This window comes from Lissotriton vulgaris, chromosome 6 (genome assembly GCF_964263255.1).
Source record: "Lissotriton vulgaris chromosome 6, aLisVul1.2, whole genome shotgun sequence".
Lineage (NCBI taxonomy): Eukaryota > Metazoa > Chordata > Amphibia > Caudata > Salamandridae > Lissotriton > Lissotriton vulgaris.
Genome location: NC_141694.1, coordinates 445,396,649 through 445,410,947, shown reverse-complemented (window position 1 = coordinate 445,410,947; position 14,299 = coordinate 445,396,649). Strand labels below are relative to the sequence as shown.

Here is a 14,299-nt window from a genome sequence, read left to right as displayed (position 1 = left end):
CAGTCTCTCAAACAGTTCTCCTTGGAAAAGGGTCCTCTTGAATCCAGGGATGATCTAAAAGCCTGGGGTCTGGGCCTATCTTTTTTTATAGTAACTCTCTTTGTCCTCTCCTAGCACAGGGCTCTGAGCCCAGTCCAAAAAGGTTCTGAGGGCCACTATGCAAGTGTACAACAACCTCCATTGTCAGTGTGAGCCATGGCTCCAGACACACCACAGGGAGGCAGAGCCATCATTGTGGAAGGCAGGCACGGCCCTATTCAGGTGCAGGTGTTACTTCTCCCACCACTCCAAATGTAGACCAGGCCTATTCAGCCTAGCACTGACTCATTCAGACGTTCTAGAGCCACTGCACATCCCCAGACCCTGTCACTCTAAAGCCAGACAGTCAATACACATCCTAGCAGGGGCACACTGGATGGCTAAGCAAGAAAATACCTACTTTCTTAACGTGGTATTTTTAAACATAGAATGTACAAATCACCCTCACTAAAACATGCATTTTAACATTCTGAGTTCAGGCATACTAAACGTTATTTTCCTATCTGGCTCCCAGGGACAGTGATGCTTATAAGATGTTATAAGCAATCTTCCCATTCTATCCTATGGTAATAGATCGCCTTACAATAGTGAAAATAAAATTGGGAGTAATTCACTATTAGGACATGCCACACACATCAGGGCATGTTCTACCTTTCACACACACTGCACCCTGCCCACAGAGGTACCTTGGTCCTACCTTAGGGGTGACTAACATGTATGTAAAGGGAACGTTATGGCCTGTCAAGTGGGTGCACTTGCCAGGTCGACATCGAGGTTAACAAACTGTGCACAGGCACTGCAGTGGCAGACATGAGACATCTTTTCAGGGCTACTCATGTAGGTGGCACAAATAGTCCTGCAGGCCCACTAGTAGCATTTGATTTCCGGGCCCTTGCACATTCAGTGCACTTTACTTGGGGTTTATCAGTAAATTAATATAGCTAATCATTTTAACAATTTACACAGGAAGCCCTTGCACTTTGACACTGATCAGTAGTGGCAAAGTGCTCAAAGCATTTAAGCCATCAGAAATGAAATCCGGCACAGCATCAAAAAAACAGGAGGTTGAGGCAAAAAGTCAGGGGAACCACACCAAGGATGTCAGGTCTAACAGTGGCAGGGAGCTTTTATATGTTTGATTGTATGCATAAGCATATGTATGACAGTGAATGTCAGTGAAAGGTCATCAGTGATAACATGTGCGCTTGAGTATCAGTAAGTGAGTATGAGTGTGCCAAAGGGAGTGAGTTTGAGTGAGAGTAAGAGTAACTAAGCTGCTTGACATTACAGGCTGCTGTTAGAGTGAGGGTCTCTCTGTGTGATTTTAAAACTTGATATATTTTTATTTAGTGTTATGCTGCACTTGCCTTTTGTGTCCATGATTCCCCCAGCCGGTCCCCGGTCCACCGCGGTCTCTTAGCGACGATTGTTGTGGAGGGATGCAGCTCCCCCCCCCGCCACGCCATTTCCGCCTCGGGACAGCCCTTTAAATAGATGGAGATCCGTCTGCGCAGCGGGCGCGCCAAAGGCAAGCCCGTCTGCGCCCGTCCGCGACCCGGAGGTGACTGGGGCTGGGAACTCTACCAGTTTCGCACTACATTTTAACAAGGTACTGGCCTACGATAGGGAGACGCTTTGGGGCCTGGGCCACAGTCAAAAGTGCGATAATAGGTTAGATCTTGAGTCGCATAGGGGTCCTTTGCGGTGTCAGGTTTGCCATTGGGAAGCTGCTGACCTGTCCCCGACTGGATGCTCTTTTTCTTACAGTCATGAGAAGGCCGGGCCGCAGCAGGCCCATCTGCCACTAAATTAAAAATTCATTAAAGCTTCACTATTAAACTGCCGCTCATGAAATAAAAACGACCTGCATATTTATGACTTGCTAGATGAGTCGCATCCTGACATCCTTTTTTAACAGAAACCTGGTTGACGGACACCAGAAATCCCACCATTGCTACAGCACTCCCCCAGGGTTACTCGATCCTTTGGAAAGATCGTCCTTGAACTAGAGAAGGGGGGATAGCCATCATTTGCAAAACTGCTATAGTGACTTCTTGTATCCCTCTAGAAGGAATTGGCGGAGCAGAATGTCTTTGTTTTAAAGCTACTCTGTCTCCTCACCAATGTCTAGCAGAAGTTCTAGTGCATAGACACCCTGGGCATACAGGGGCCTTTCTGAATTCCCTATGTGAGGCTATTGCACCAGTGGCCTCTAGGTTTCAACAATTTTTGGTATTAGGCGATTTTAATATATACATGGACAAACAGGAAATTTCGGAGTCTATCCTACTGAGAGAAGCCTTGGATGCGCTTAATCTCACTCCGCAGGTCTTTGCCCACACCCACAAAAGAGGTCATACTCTTGACCACATTTTTTCTAACTGTACAATTTTGACAGAAACGCCCCTTCCACTCCCGTGGTCTGATCACTACCTGTTGGGTTTTAAATTGTTAAAAAATACAAATGTGCCCTCTGCTTCGGTTAAGCGACCAGCCTGCACCTCCATACCTTTTACCAAGATATCCTCAACTGCCCTTAAACACGAACTTGATCTTCACCCGTTATCTTTATCAGGCAATGTTGATGAGAATGCTGAGGCCCTTGGAATTTGGATTGCGCAAGCAGCTATGGCCCTTGCACCACCGATACTGAGCCTTTCAAAAAATACCAGATCCTCAGCCCTGTGGTTCAATGACACTTTGCGCCAGTGCTGTAAGGACTGTAAGCATCTGGAGTGAGTCTGGAGGAGGGACTTTGACACAAAGGATATAAAGAGCTATAAAGAGGCCATCAGACTTCATCCTAAAAAGATACAGTCAGCCAAAAAGAGCTTTTTTGCATTCAAGATTGAGTCCGCAGGAAACCAGGCTAAAGCAATTTTTAAAATAGTTAAACGATTTCCTCCCCAAAGGCCATGATGAGGGTATCCCCCCGTCCTTGGATTGGACGAATAAATTAGCTAACTTCTTCTACTCCAAGATAATAACCATTCAATCCTTTTTTGACACCCTTGAGGTGACCGATTCCACGACTTCCCCTCGGATTTTCCCTCAGTATGGCAAAGACAAGGCTTCCCTTCTCTCCTTTCCCCCTCTGTCTCTGGAGGCTTCTTTGACAATCATGAAGGGCTTGAAATCAGGATCGCCGGTCGATCCTTGTCCGGCTAAATTTTTAGCAGAGAAGGCTGAGATTTTGAATCCTACAGCCAACAGGGTGATGAATACGTCACTTTTGTGCGGTAAGGTCCCGGCCGTTTGGAATTGTGCTAAAATCATTCCTTCATTAAAAAAACCAATGGCTGATCCTACCTTGCTCACCAACTACAGACCTATTTCTCTGTTGCCCTTTTTTGCCAAAACCATTGAGAAACATGTCCACTCAGTAATCTACAATTTTGCGGAAACTAATAACCTCTTCCACTCTAGCCAATCAGGCTTCTGCCAGAACCTTAGTGCGGAGACAGCATTCCTGGAGATTTCGGACGCTGTTAAGGAGACACTTGATAAAGGCAAGGCGGTACTGGTTTTGCTTGATTTTTCAGCGGCTTTCGACACCGGCAGAGTAATGCAATGCAGCGATTTGCATTGCGTTACTCTGAATTTATCGAGCCGCTCAGAGCCACATAAGGTGGCCTTGCATGGCTTGATAAATCACATTTTAAGGGTTGCGTCGCTTCGGCACCCAATTGCGTGGTGCAAAAGTGACCCGACCCTTTGGGAAACATGGCCCCAGGTGGCTTGCAAATCAACGAAGTGGCATAGGGAAGTCAATCAAGAGTTTGGGATCTAAGAATCTTAAGGAGCTACACAGTACTTGTAAAAAAAAAACGCAGTCTGACTTTAGTTATTCCAAGGTATTATATGAGTAGAAATACTCTATCAAATAGGAGTTGTAAAGACTATAGAACACTGATCATGTGTTTATCCACACGTTTGTGTAAATGTTTGCAAACATTTAAATCTCACCACATTATTTAAGCCAGCACGTTTATGTATAACAATGTTTTGAATCCTTTGAAGATGTGATAGGGCAGTTTCCTGCGTAGCCCATTGCAATAATCAATTCATGATGATATGCAGGTGATGACCTCCTTTTGCAGCTCCCTAGACGGGAGCTGAAGATTTTTTCCTAGTCATGTGGTGTGTAACGTGTTTTATTTTGGTGTTAATTGATTCAATTGATTTTGGTGCATCATCATTTCAATTAATGATACAGGACGAATGGGCAAGGCATCAGAAACGTACTAATAATCTTCCTCATAGTTTTACAATCCCTTCTTAATTGACCTTATGTTTGTTCACTCAATTATGTGTTGGGTTCCTAGTTGACAACAGAATGTATGCCCCAAGGAAGTGGAGGAGTGTGTTAGGACCTCTACAATATTTTTAAATGGTTTATATAATTATCTGTCTTAAAGAGAGTTGTACATCTTTCTATTGAAATGGTGATGTTGATGAACTATTTGTATTCAGTTAACATATCAGAGAGTGAAGGCCTACCATCAAATATTTATCTGCATTCATTACTTTTATGCTTTGTTTAGGAAAAAGTATTTCATGGAGTTTTCATGCCTCGAAGCTATCTGGAACTAACCTTGAATCCCAAGGATAATGAAGTTGACTACATAAGTGCAACAAACTACAACAGTGATATCGTCCTGCTGCCTGATTTGTCAACTTTCAGAGTGATCCCGTGGGCTGAGAAAATGGCCAGAGTGATATGTGATTCCTATTCCATCTCTGGTAACCCTCTTTTGACCTCACCCCGGCACATCGTCAAGAGGCAGCTGAGCCAACTTCAGGAGAGTGGGTTATCACTATACTCAGCCTTCAGCTACGAATTCTGCATTTATGGTGTTGCTGAGGTTATAAATTCGAAAACCATTTTCTTACCTGCTGCTACCTTATTAAATGATCATGACCAACCTTATATCCAGCAGCTAATTGATGGCATGTATCACATTGGTGCTAACATTGAGAGTTTTTCTTCCTCAACTGGACCAGGCCAGGTGGAAATCTCCTTTAGACCAGAGTTTGGCTTACGAGTGGCAGATAATGCCTTCAGTTTCAGGACAGGTGTTAAAGAGCTGGCCAAGAAAAATGGTTACATTGCAAGCTTTTTTACTGAGACGGGTTTCTATAATTCTGGCGTTCTGTCGCACAGCCTGTGGGACAGAAGTGGGAGGAGAAATCTATTCCACAGTGGGACCCTAGAGCTGACAGACATTGGAAAGAATTGGCTGTCTGGGTTATTACTGCATTCACCAGCTTTAAGTTGCTTAGTGGCTCCTGGTGTCAGTTGCCGAAAGCGTTTTTCCAAAGATGGAAAGGAGTCCCAAGAGGTTGCACATGTAAAGTGGGGAACCAATGACAACAGCTCCTCATACAATATTAAATTTCATGGATCTAATGGCCCTCATATAGACAATAATTTGGGTTCAGCAACAGCTAACCCCTATTTGGTGCTTGCTGCCACCATCGCTGCAGGTTTGGATGGAATCAGAAAAGGGCTTAATGCCTTTGATGGTGCAAGCCCTGTCCCGACAGAGTTGAAATCTCCTACCATTCCATTGAGTCTTGAAGATGCCCTTGTTGCTCTAAAGGAAGACACTTGTATAAAAGAAGCTTTTGGTGAGGGTTTTGTCAGCTACTTTATTGCCATGAAGCAGTATGAACTGGAGACGGAGGAATCAGACACAGAAAGGAATAAGTTCCTTGAGTATTTCATTTAATTTTTACAATTTTCATGTATTTTATTTATAGTTTTTCATTTGAAAAATATTGAGCAGGTACCCTCACATTTTTAGATAAGATGCCTGCTATGTGAGAATAGCACGTTCGTTTGAGGAACGCTTTCTTGATGTGGAGCCCCACACCTAATACATACCTAAAAGGCAAAAGTAAAAATGCATATTGTGCAATGAAAACGATTTGTTAAGGATTGTATGTGTTGTCGTGGAATGCAGTGGCAGTTAACAAAGCAGCACTTTTTCATTGCTCACATTCCGTACTCTGTAACTAATATAGCTATCAACCATATCTCCATCTCAAAAACTACAAGTCATGACATAATCTTTTTAAAAGATCGAGGTAAATAGACCAATAATCACAAAGTTAATCTAAATATGCCAATCAATCTCTAAAATTAAAGAGGACGAAATACCAAACTAATAGTGAAGTCAATATAACTGAGGTAACAACACTGAGAAAAAGGTACACTCAGCTCAAAGCATCTTGACACAGATAATTAATAAACCTACCTTGACCTAAATGTGCTATAAATATTCAAGCCTTTCCCTAAGCTTCCAATTGTAGAGACGTTACATGAAAAGCTTCAATCAACTTCATAATGAATATGGCATTCAGTTTAGGAAGCTGATTTTCCATACCTGGAGTTGCAGGGAATATCCTTTCAGAAGCCAAAGCCAAAGATCCATATTTGAAAACAACGCTGACTGGACAATGTTGTTTTTTAAAATTCTTTTTTATTTGGTTTCAGCCGCCAAGTCGTTGAACTACCAGGTTCTAGTCTCTGAGTTATAGAGAGTTGTGCAGGTAGAAGGTAATGCAAAACATAGGGTTGACCTCATAGTCCAGCAATTTCTTTCACAACTGAGGGGGTGATTAGGATGGCGGGCGGACTTTAGTCCGCCCGCCCTCCTCGTGGTGCCGAGACCGGCCGCGAGACGTACGGCAGTCCTGCACTGCTAATTAGGATGTGACTGCCACCCTAGCAGTCGCATTCCGCATATTTGACATTGCAGCAGGTGCTGCTGTAAGCAGCACCCGCCGCCGTGCCAAAGTGCCATGGTGTGAATTTCCATGCACAAGGTGGCAGTCACAGCGTGATATCTGCCACCTTGTGCATGAAAATGGAGGGGGTGTCATGGGTACCCCCAATAACACACCACACCCACCGGGGGCCCGCAACGGGCCCCAAAGCACACCCCCGCCAGCCTTTCCATGGAAGGCCTTCCACCGCACTCATCATAACATGGATGGCGGTGTCTGCTAGGCACTGCCAACATATTGTGGCCCAAGTCTGCCCAACCGGCAATCAGAATGATTGCCGACTGCCAGAAAAGCGGTGGACACACTTTGCGTCCACCGCAAAACCCCCGCCATTATTATATGATGGGGGTAAATCACTGTACGATGGCTGGCAGATCACCACCATCTGCCTGCCACCCAAATCACCCCCTTAGTATCACATTAACTGACTTTGTTTACTTTGTTGTTTAACATAATTATCAAATGGTTCCCTGGTCTAGTGGCCAGCCTTGAGTACGATTTAGCACAAAAACAGAGACCACTTTGTCTTAATTGTGGGGCAGGACGGTGGATGTGATGGAGTCTGAACACTTCAACGAACTAAACCACAGCACAAATGAATGATGGGACTGAAGGGCCTGATTGAGAGTGTGTTGGAAGGGTTATTCGTCACAATGTGACCGATATCCAGTCCGCCATATTACAAGTGCCATAGTATATAATGCACTTGTCATGTGGCAGACCTAATATATGTCATATTTGTGACAGTGTGTCATGTCCGCCAAACCTCTAAATCAGGTCCCAGGTCTGAGATTTTCTACAGGTGACATAACCAGAGCACAATGCTATCAAAAGGAGCGTTGAACATATGCAACTGGTCAGTGCTGGGCGCTGTTAAATAATGTGTATCTCTTCAGCCCCTATAACATTATTTCTTGTTATTCTTCCAGCATTAAAGATTTATGGTCAGTTGACGGTAACAAAGATCATAAGAGGAGGCCAAATAATTTGACGACATTATAATTAGACTTAAACTCACTCAACGTCATCAAATTTAACACATTCCTTCACCAATTCTAAAGATGCCTATAGCGGTTAGTCAGAACTGAACCACTTAAGTGTGCATTGCTGTAAAACCAATTACTGTGACATAACCTTATTTTCAAAACTCAATGTTTAACTTTAGAGGCAAGAGCACCACCCACCTCTCTCCATAAACCTATGTTCTTAATTACATTCTAGGAGTATATGGAGTGCATTCTCTATTGAGAAATCTTCTATGACGGTACTAAATACAAGAGAAAGGAACTCATGGGTCTCTCTCCGTATTCCTTTATGTATAAAGGGTTTCCTAGCGTGGGTCAGCTACTGCAAGTGGAAAATTGACTATTGAATCGCAACGCAATTCTTGCATGTGGCTCTGTCACTTAAGCATTTAGAACAGACATTCTGCCACGCCTGAGGATGGTTTACCATCATAGATGGCATCAAATAAGGTGAATGCCCACACTTTAAAGCTTAATGGGCATTCTCTAAAATATGTAACTTTCCCCCTCAATTATTGGGCTTTCGAAGTTACAGTTGAATGAATCAAGCATAATAGTGCGGAAAGTGAGCAAAGTGAATGGAGAATCCATATTTTTCCTCAATGCGTGTAGGAAGGGAAATTTGCATAAGAAACATGTTTTTTTCATATGAAAAAAAAGGAAAAACTCAGATTATCTGCAGTTTAAAGATCCGTTTAGGAGAAACTTGCTTACACCAGGAAGTTCAGCAAATCTTACATTTTCAAGTGTGCATAGTTCTATCTATCTAACTAACACTACATCTATTGACAGTTTCGTGCAACTTGTTTATTGTCCCTCATGACAACATAGGCCCTCATTATGAGTGGCCAGGTAAATGAGCTGGATTTTCCGCTATGTCATACGGACAGATACCGTGGGTACCCGTAACCCTGGAGGGTTGAGCAAAATCCAGCTCATTAAGAGTTGCACAAATGAAGAATTATGGGGGAATCAGTAATTCTGGGTCCAGTTCCCGTGGTAATTCCTCTTTTTTGGCCGGGCGTTCACCCTGCTTCTAGCTGCAGACATTTCTGGATGAAAGTTAAGAGATTTGTTGTGTTTCAACAAATGTACTTCCAATTGGCCGGTAACTAATGTTACCTGCCCCGTCTGGATTAATAGGTCACTCATAATGAGGGAAAATACTGATGGAAAAATGGCATTTAGAAACATTTATTTGAGAATGTTAACCTAGTGGCTCTTCGCATGCATTTCTATTTTTCAGTGATTTGCCACTCTGCAAATCCAATTTACTGGAATTTTAGGTAGTCAATAGGAGGGCTGGTTTACAAAGTTTTGCCAATTTTGGCAGGCAGAATGTTATACACATGGAATTTACGTCTGATTTTTAAAGTGTGGAACAGGAGACCATACATAATGTATGCCAAAATGAAGAGACATATTAAACTGCATAATTTTCTTGTCACTTAATTCTACTCTGATGACTATGCATTATTTCCAAGCAAATTGCCATCATTAACACCAAAGGGAAGTTATATTAAATCATGAAACAGGTAGACCATACCAGTGCCGACAAAATCACGAAGCATTTTGAAAACAATTCATAATTACTTTCGGGAAGTAAGAAATGGTATTTAATTTATATTTATAGAAATCATGTATGTAAACGGTTTTAGTTTGCAACTTGAATGAGTACTTTCGTCTATACCCAAGGATTGTCTGGAAAGAAGGAATGCTATAAAACTAAAGAAGAGAAATAGAGATATGCAATTATAGCATGCCTGTCAAAGAAGATTTCATGCAAATGATATGAAAATAGATACACCAGTGAAGTCACTTATATTCAGGATTTAAACATGGAGATTTTCGAAAATGCATGTTTGGAGGTAAAGTTAATTTTGAAAATGTTAGTTTGAGTTTAAAACTATGGTATTCATTATGTTAACAAGATTGCATTTTTTTGTTTATTTTAACGATGCGTGTGGTGTTTCTGAAATTAAACACAGTGGCGTAGCTAGCCCCCTGGCCGCCCGTGACGTTCGCTGCGTTTGCCGCCCCTGCTGGCGAGAGATTTCTCAGTTTGCCACCCTGCGGCAAACGCATTGAGGAGCGTTTGCTATTGCCACCCTGAGACGGTAGGTAAGAGCAAGGGGTGGCCTCTGCCCCCAAAACTCGTGCTGCCCGGGGGAACCTCCTAGCTACGCCACTGATAAAACATAAGAGAAACCTTTGCTTGGAGAGTGGATAAATATCTTGCCCAGAAATGCAAATAAAAACATGTTTAAAATGCTATTTGTGGAAAGTTTATAAAAGTTATTTTGAGGTGTTTTAAAGAGTTGAGCTTTATGACACACGGCTATGTAAGTCGCTGAAAATAGATATGGTTGAAAAAACAACAACAATAAAAGGTATACCAAATATCCAACGATTACAAATAATGTAATGCGAACACGTTTTGCCAGATTGGAATAATTAGAAAATATAGCGAATTCTATGCTACCTTTTAAATAGGTCTTACTCTGTGCTTAATGTTTACAAACGTTTTTATTCCTTATTGCAAAAACACATGAATATTCATGAATCGTAACTAAAGAAGTATTGTTTTAATTTATAGGTGTTATTTATATGTTTATTTTTATCACCACTATAAAATATATAAGCAGTGCTTATAAGCTTATATATAAATATATAAGCTGTGTCTTTTTAAAAAAAAAAAAAGACCCAAAGATTCCAATCGTATTGTTTTCATGGTAGGATTTAGTTCCAGGAAGGGGAGGGACGTTGCCCACAGATGTGATAGTGTTTCTCCTTTGTCCCTATTAATATCTTGCCTTCCAAATAAACATTTTGTGTGTCAATGCCAGCATGATTACATTTACATTTATCTCCACATCTTGATACTCTCAATTCAGGCACTATTCTCAAATATATGACATGCTTTTCGTCTTTCGTAAGGAACGACAAACAGGATTATTTAGGAACAGTAGACTGGAATGCAAATGTTAACTAAGATTTAGCAAATCCACTAATATTTCATTTGTTTTTCATTAGAAAAGAAACACAAAGGTCTATAGGACAAGTAGCAAAACTCCCAGTAGTCAAGGTAGATTAGCAAGGATGCTCACCAAATTCATTTTGAACATACAAAGATACTGGTAAATAAGAATATTTGGTATTTCTAGACAAGATTCAAACTTGATGACAGGGCTATTTTAAGGATTTTTTGGGCCCCAGGAAGACTTTGGGTTGCCCTGTTTACAATTGCTTTACATTTTTGTACTCAAATCAAATCAAATCAAATTAAACTTGATTCGATTGTTAAAAAGCAATCATAAAAGTGTACATAAAAAACATTCCATTTAAAAAAGAATCATTAATTCATTATATAATCACAATGGCGTACAGAGGCAGTGATGTACAAAAAATAAGGTGCTTCAACATCCATGATATCAGAATTTGCACAGTGCACCATAAGAGCATACTCTTTCTAGTGCACATCACATTTCTCAGATACAGAGTCATTGTCGCAACACATAGATGGTTGTCCAAGTATTGAAGGCTAATCATAGCCGCAGGACACTGCCAATGGCCCATATCTCTCAATAAAGGCAATAAAATATTATGTCTAATTACGTCGTAAAATTTACAGAAAAGGACTACATGTAATGTACTGTGGGGGGATACATTATCACATGGACAGGGAGATAATTCATGCAACCAGTTATTTACTGTCGGATATCTAACAAGTCTGTGGAAAATTCCAGATCTAAAGCAGGACAAAAGAAATCTATCATATTTATTTGGGACATACATCAAATAGGGCTGTATATTAAAAGTTGATAAAATCATTTAGTGATGCAGGACAGTGGGTTTTAAAAACTCAGATGTAACTCTTAAAGAATCCAAAAAATCTGTCCCTCCCTCCTAAGTTCCTTACGTGAGATGGCTGAAAAGGTAGGCGGATTTTGGAAATACTCTAACTTTCCCATATCTGTTAAAAATGTTCGTACATAATTCAGCCATGGTATCCTCATAGCTCCCTCTAGTTTTAAGATATCTGTCAAAATAACCCTGTTAAGCTTAGTTTCGTCTTTTGTCCATAGCGTATGCCATAATAGCACTGGCTCTAGCTTGATTAGGTCAGATATAAAAGCAAGACCCAATTCTGCATGGCAGTTATAGTTCGGGGTGCTCTTGGGAACTGCAAGGATAAACTTTAGGAAGGATTTTTCCACCACCTGGATAGGTGTAGGGTCAGCAAAGCCCCACACTCCACTACCATAGGTTGCACCAGACACACATTTAGCTTGGTAGATCTTAATTAGCTCCACTGGGGGTCTGGTGCCCAGTTTCTTTGAGAAACTCTGAGGGCCGCAGTCGAGCGAACCAACGCAAGTTTTTTCACCATCACTGCCTGCGTTCAAGAGTCACTCTGAGTGAACAGTATACCCAGGTATGAGAATGGCTTAGTTGATTCCAGCTTCTGGCCTGCAATAAAAATGGCTTTCTTAGGTTTATAGCACTTGCCGCAGTGCATTGTAAAAGTTTTAGATGTATTAACTCTCAAACCCAACTCCTTATTGAAGAGGAAAAAACTATCCACCACACATTGGAGTCCCACGTGAGTACGTGACATTAGCACAGCGTCGTCAGCGTACAAAAGTGCAGGGATTGGGCGGCCGGCAACATATGGGGGATCTACAATCCAGGAGCTGATCCAAAAATATCCGACCCGCTATTTTTGTAAAAGAATCTAAAAGAGAGATGGGTCTATAACAGCCCGGGTCGTGCCTATCCCCTTTTTTATAAATGGGCACTATTACAGACTCTACCCAGGTAGGTAAAAATTCCGAAATACAGCTAGCATTAAGCACCGGAACGAGGAGGGGGCCCCACAGGCCGGGGGTAGCCCTAAAAATGTCTATAGGAACACCGTCCGGACCAGGGGCCTTTCCACCCTGGCTTGCATGCAGTGCTTTTTCTACTTCCTCCAGAGTGAACGACAAGTTCCTTGATGCGGACTGTGCAGTAACAATGGTTTAGGAACTTGGCCCTCCCTTGCCCTCGTATACTTTAGAGAAGTGGCTACACCAGTCTGATTCGGGAATGGCTATTTCCAACCTCGGGCCAACCTCTTCCCTAAGAAAGGGAGTTCTAATAGCCTTCCAGAAACCTGCACTATAATTCCTGGAGGAGGCTAGGTGCAGGGCTTCCCAAGCTTCTTTTTCAAAGAATTCTTTCTATCTCTTAAAGCTGTTTTGTACTCTTTTGTAAGTCTGCTAACTTCCTCAACACATCTAGGTTTATTATGTAATTACTTTTTTAGAAGTGAATAAGCTCTAGTGCAACTAGAGTCAAACCAAACTCCTTTTTGTGTACTGTTTTTAATCTGTCTTTTAAGGGAGGTCCTATTTTCATTAGAGATAGTCAGGAAGGAGGCAAGAAGCATCTCAAGAGTAGAATCTTCCCTTAGGCAAGTTGCTAACTCAGATCTAAATTTGCCAACCACTAATTCAAGTATTACCGGCTGGTCCACCATAGCCCATTTCAATGAGTAACCGTTTGTACTACCAATAGTAAGTTCTTTATCTATACCATCCATTATTTTAGTGTTCTTTTAGATGGACGATTTTGGGAGCAAGATGGCCACACAGAGCGGGAAATGGTCACTTAATGCAACATCGGAAACCTTGTAGGAATAAATTCTTTTAAAATACTTATTTGATACTATAGCGTAATCGATAGTAGATGCACAACCCCTTCCGTGGAAGGTAGGATGCGGAGAAGATGGGATAGTGCAAACTTCATTAGCAAATCCCAAATCAAACTTAGCGAGTAAGTTATTAAACTGATCCCCCTGAAAAGAGTGATTTAAGTGCATATGGGACAAAGCATCATCCCAAGACATTCCACACCTAACATCCTCTGACATGCTACACAAAGTACAATTAAAATCCCCAAAAAAGAGGATCATCAGATCATGTCTAAACGTTTTATCATGCAAAGACAGTGTTTTCGCCAATTTACTTAAAACACTAGATACTTCACTAATGGGGATATTATTGTAAAAGTTCAGAAGAGCTAACAGGGTATCCGGAGCAAGAACCAATATCAGAAGCTGGAAATAAATATCTGCTACCGGCTCTATTACTCTTGTTATTTTCAATTTATTTGACAGATGCATACTCAGTCCACCCTTAGCTCTTCCATGGAGAACGTTGACAGCTGAAGTATGGAAGGTCTGGAAACCGTTTAGATGGACCAGTTCTAGACTCCATGTTTCTTGGAGACAGAGCACATCTTGGGTCTCGACAAAATCCCCCCACACTGGGTTCAAAAGTTTATATCTAATGCCAGCAACATTCCACAAGGAAAATTTAAATATCAACGGCACTACCGAAGAGGTAACTGGGGCAACTATTGAAGGAGTAATCCTGATCTCCCCTTCAGCCTCTAATCCT

The 14,299-nt window shown here is 41.6% G+C and overlaps 1 protein-coding gene across 1 annotated transcript in view; it reads left to right on the top strand.

Annotated features, from left to right (window-relative positions):
* The window catches only part of LGSN (lengsin, lens protein with glutamine synthetase domain), a 139,178-nt gene extending 128,986 nt beyond the window's left edge, over positions 1–10,192 (top strand). Inside the window, exon 4 of the mRNA XM_086926455.1 lies at positions 4,584–10,192. Coding sequence (XP_086782581.1) covers positions 4,584–5,771 — 1,188 coding nt within the window. The 3' untranslated portion in view covers positions 5,772–10,192. The remainder of the gene's footprint in view (positions 1–4,583) is intronic.
* The last annotated feature ends 4,107 nt before the right edge of the window (positions 10,193–14,299 follow it).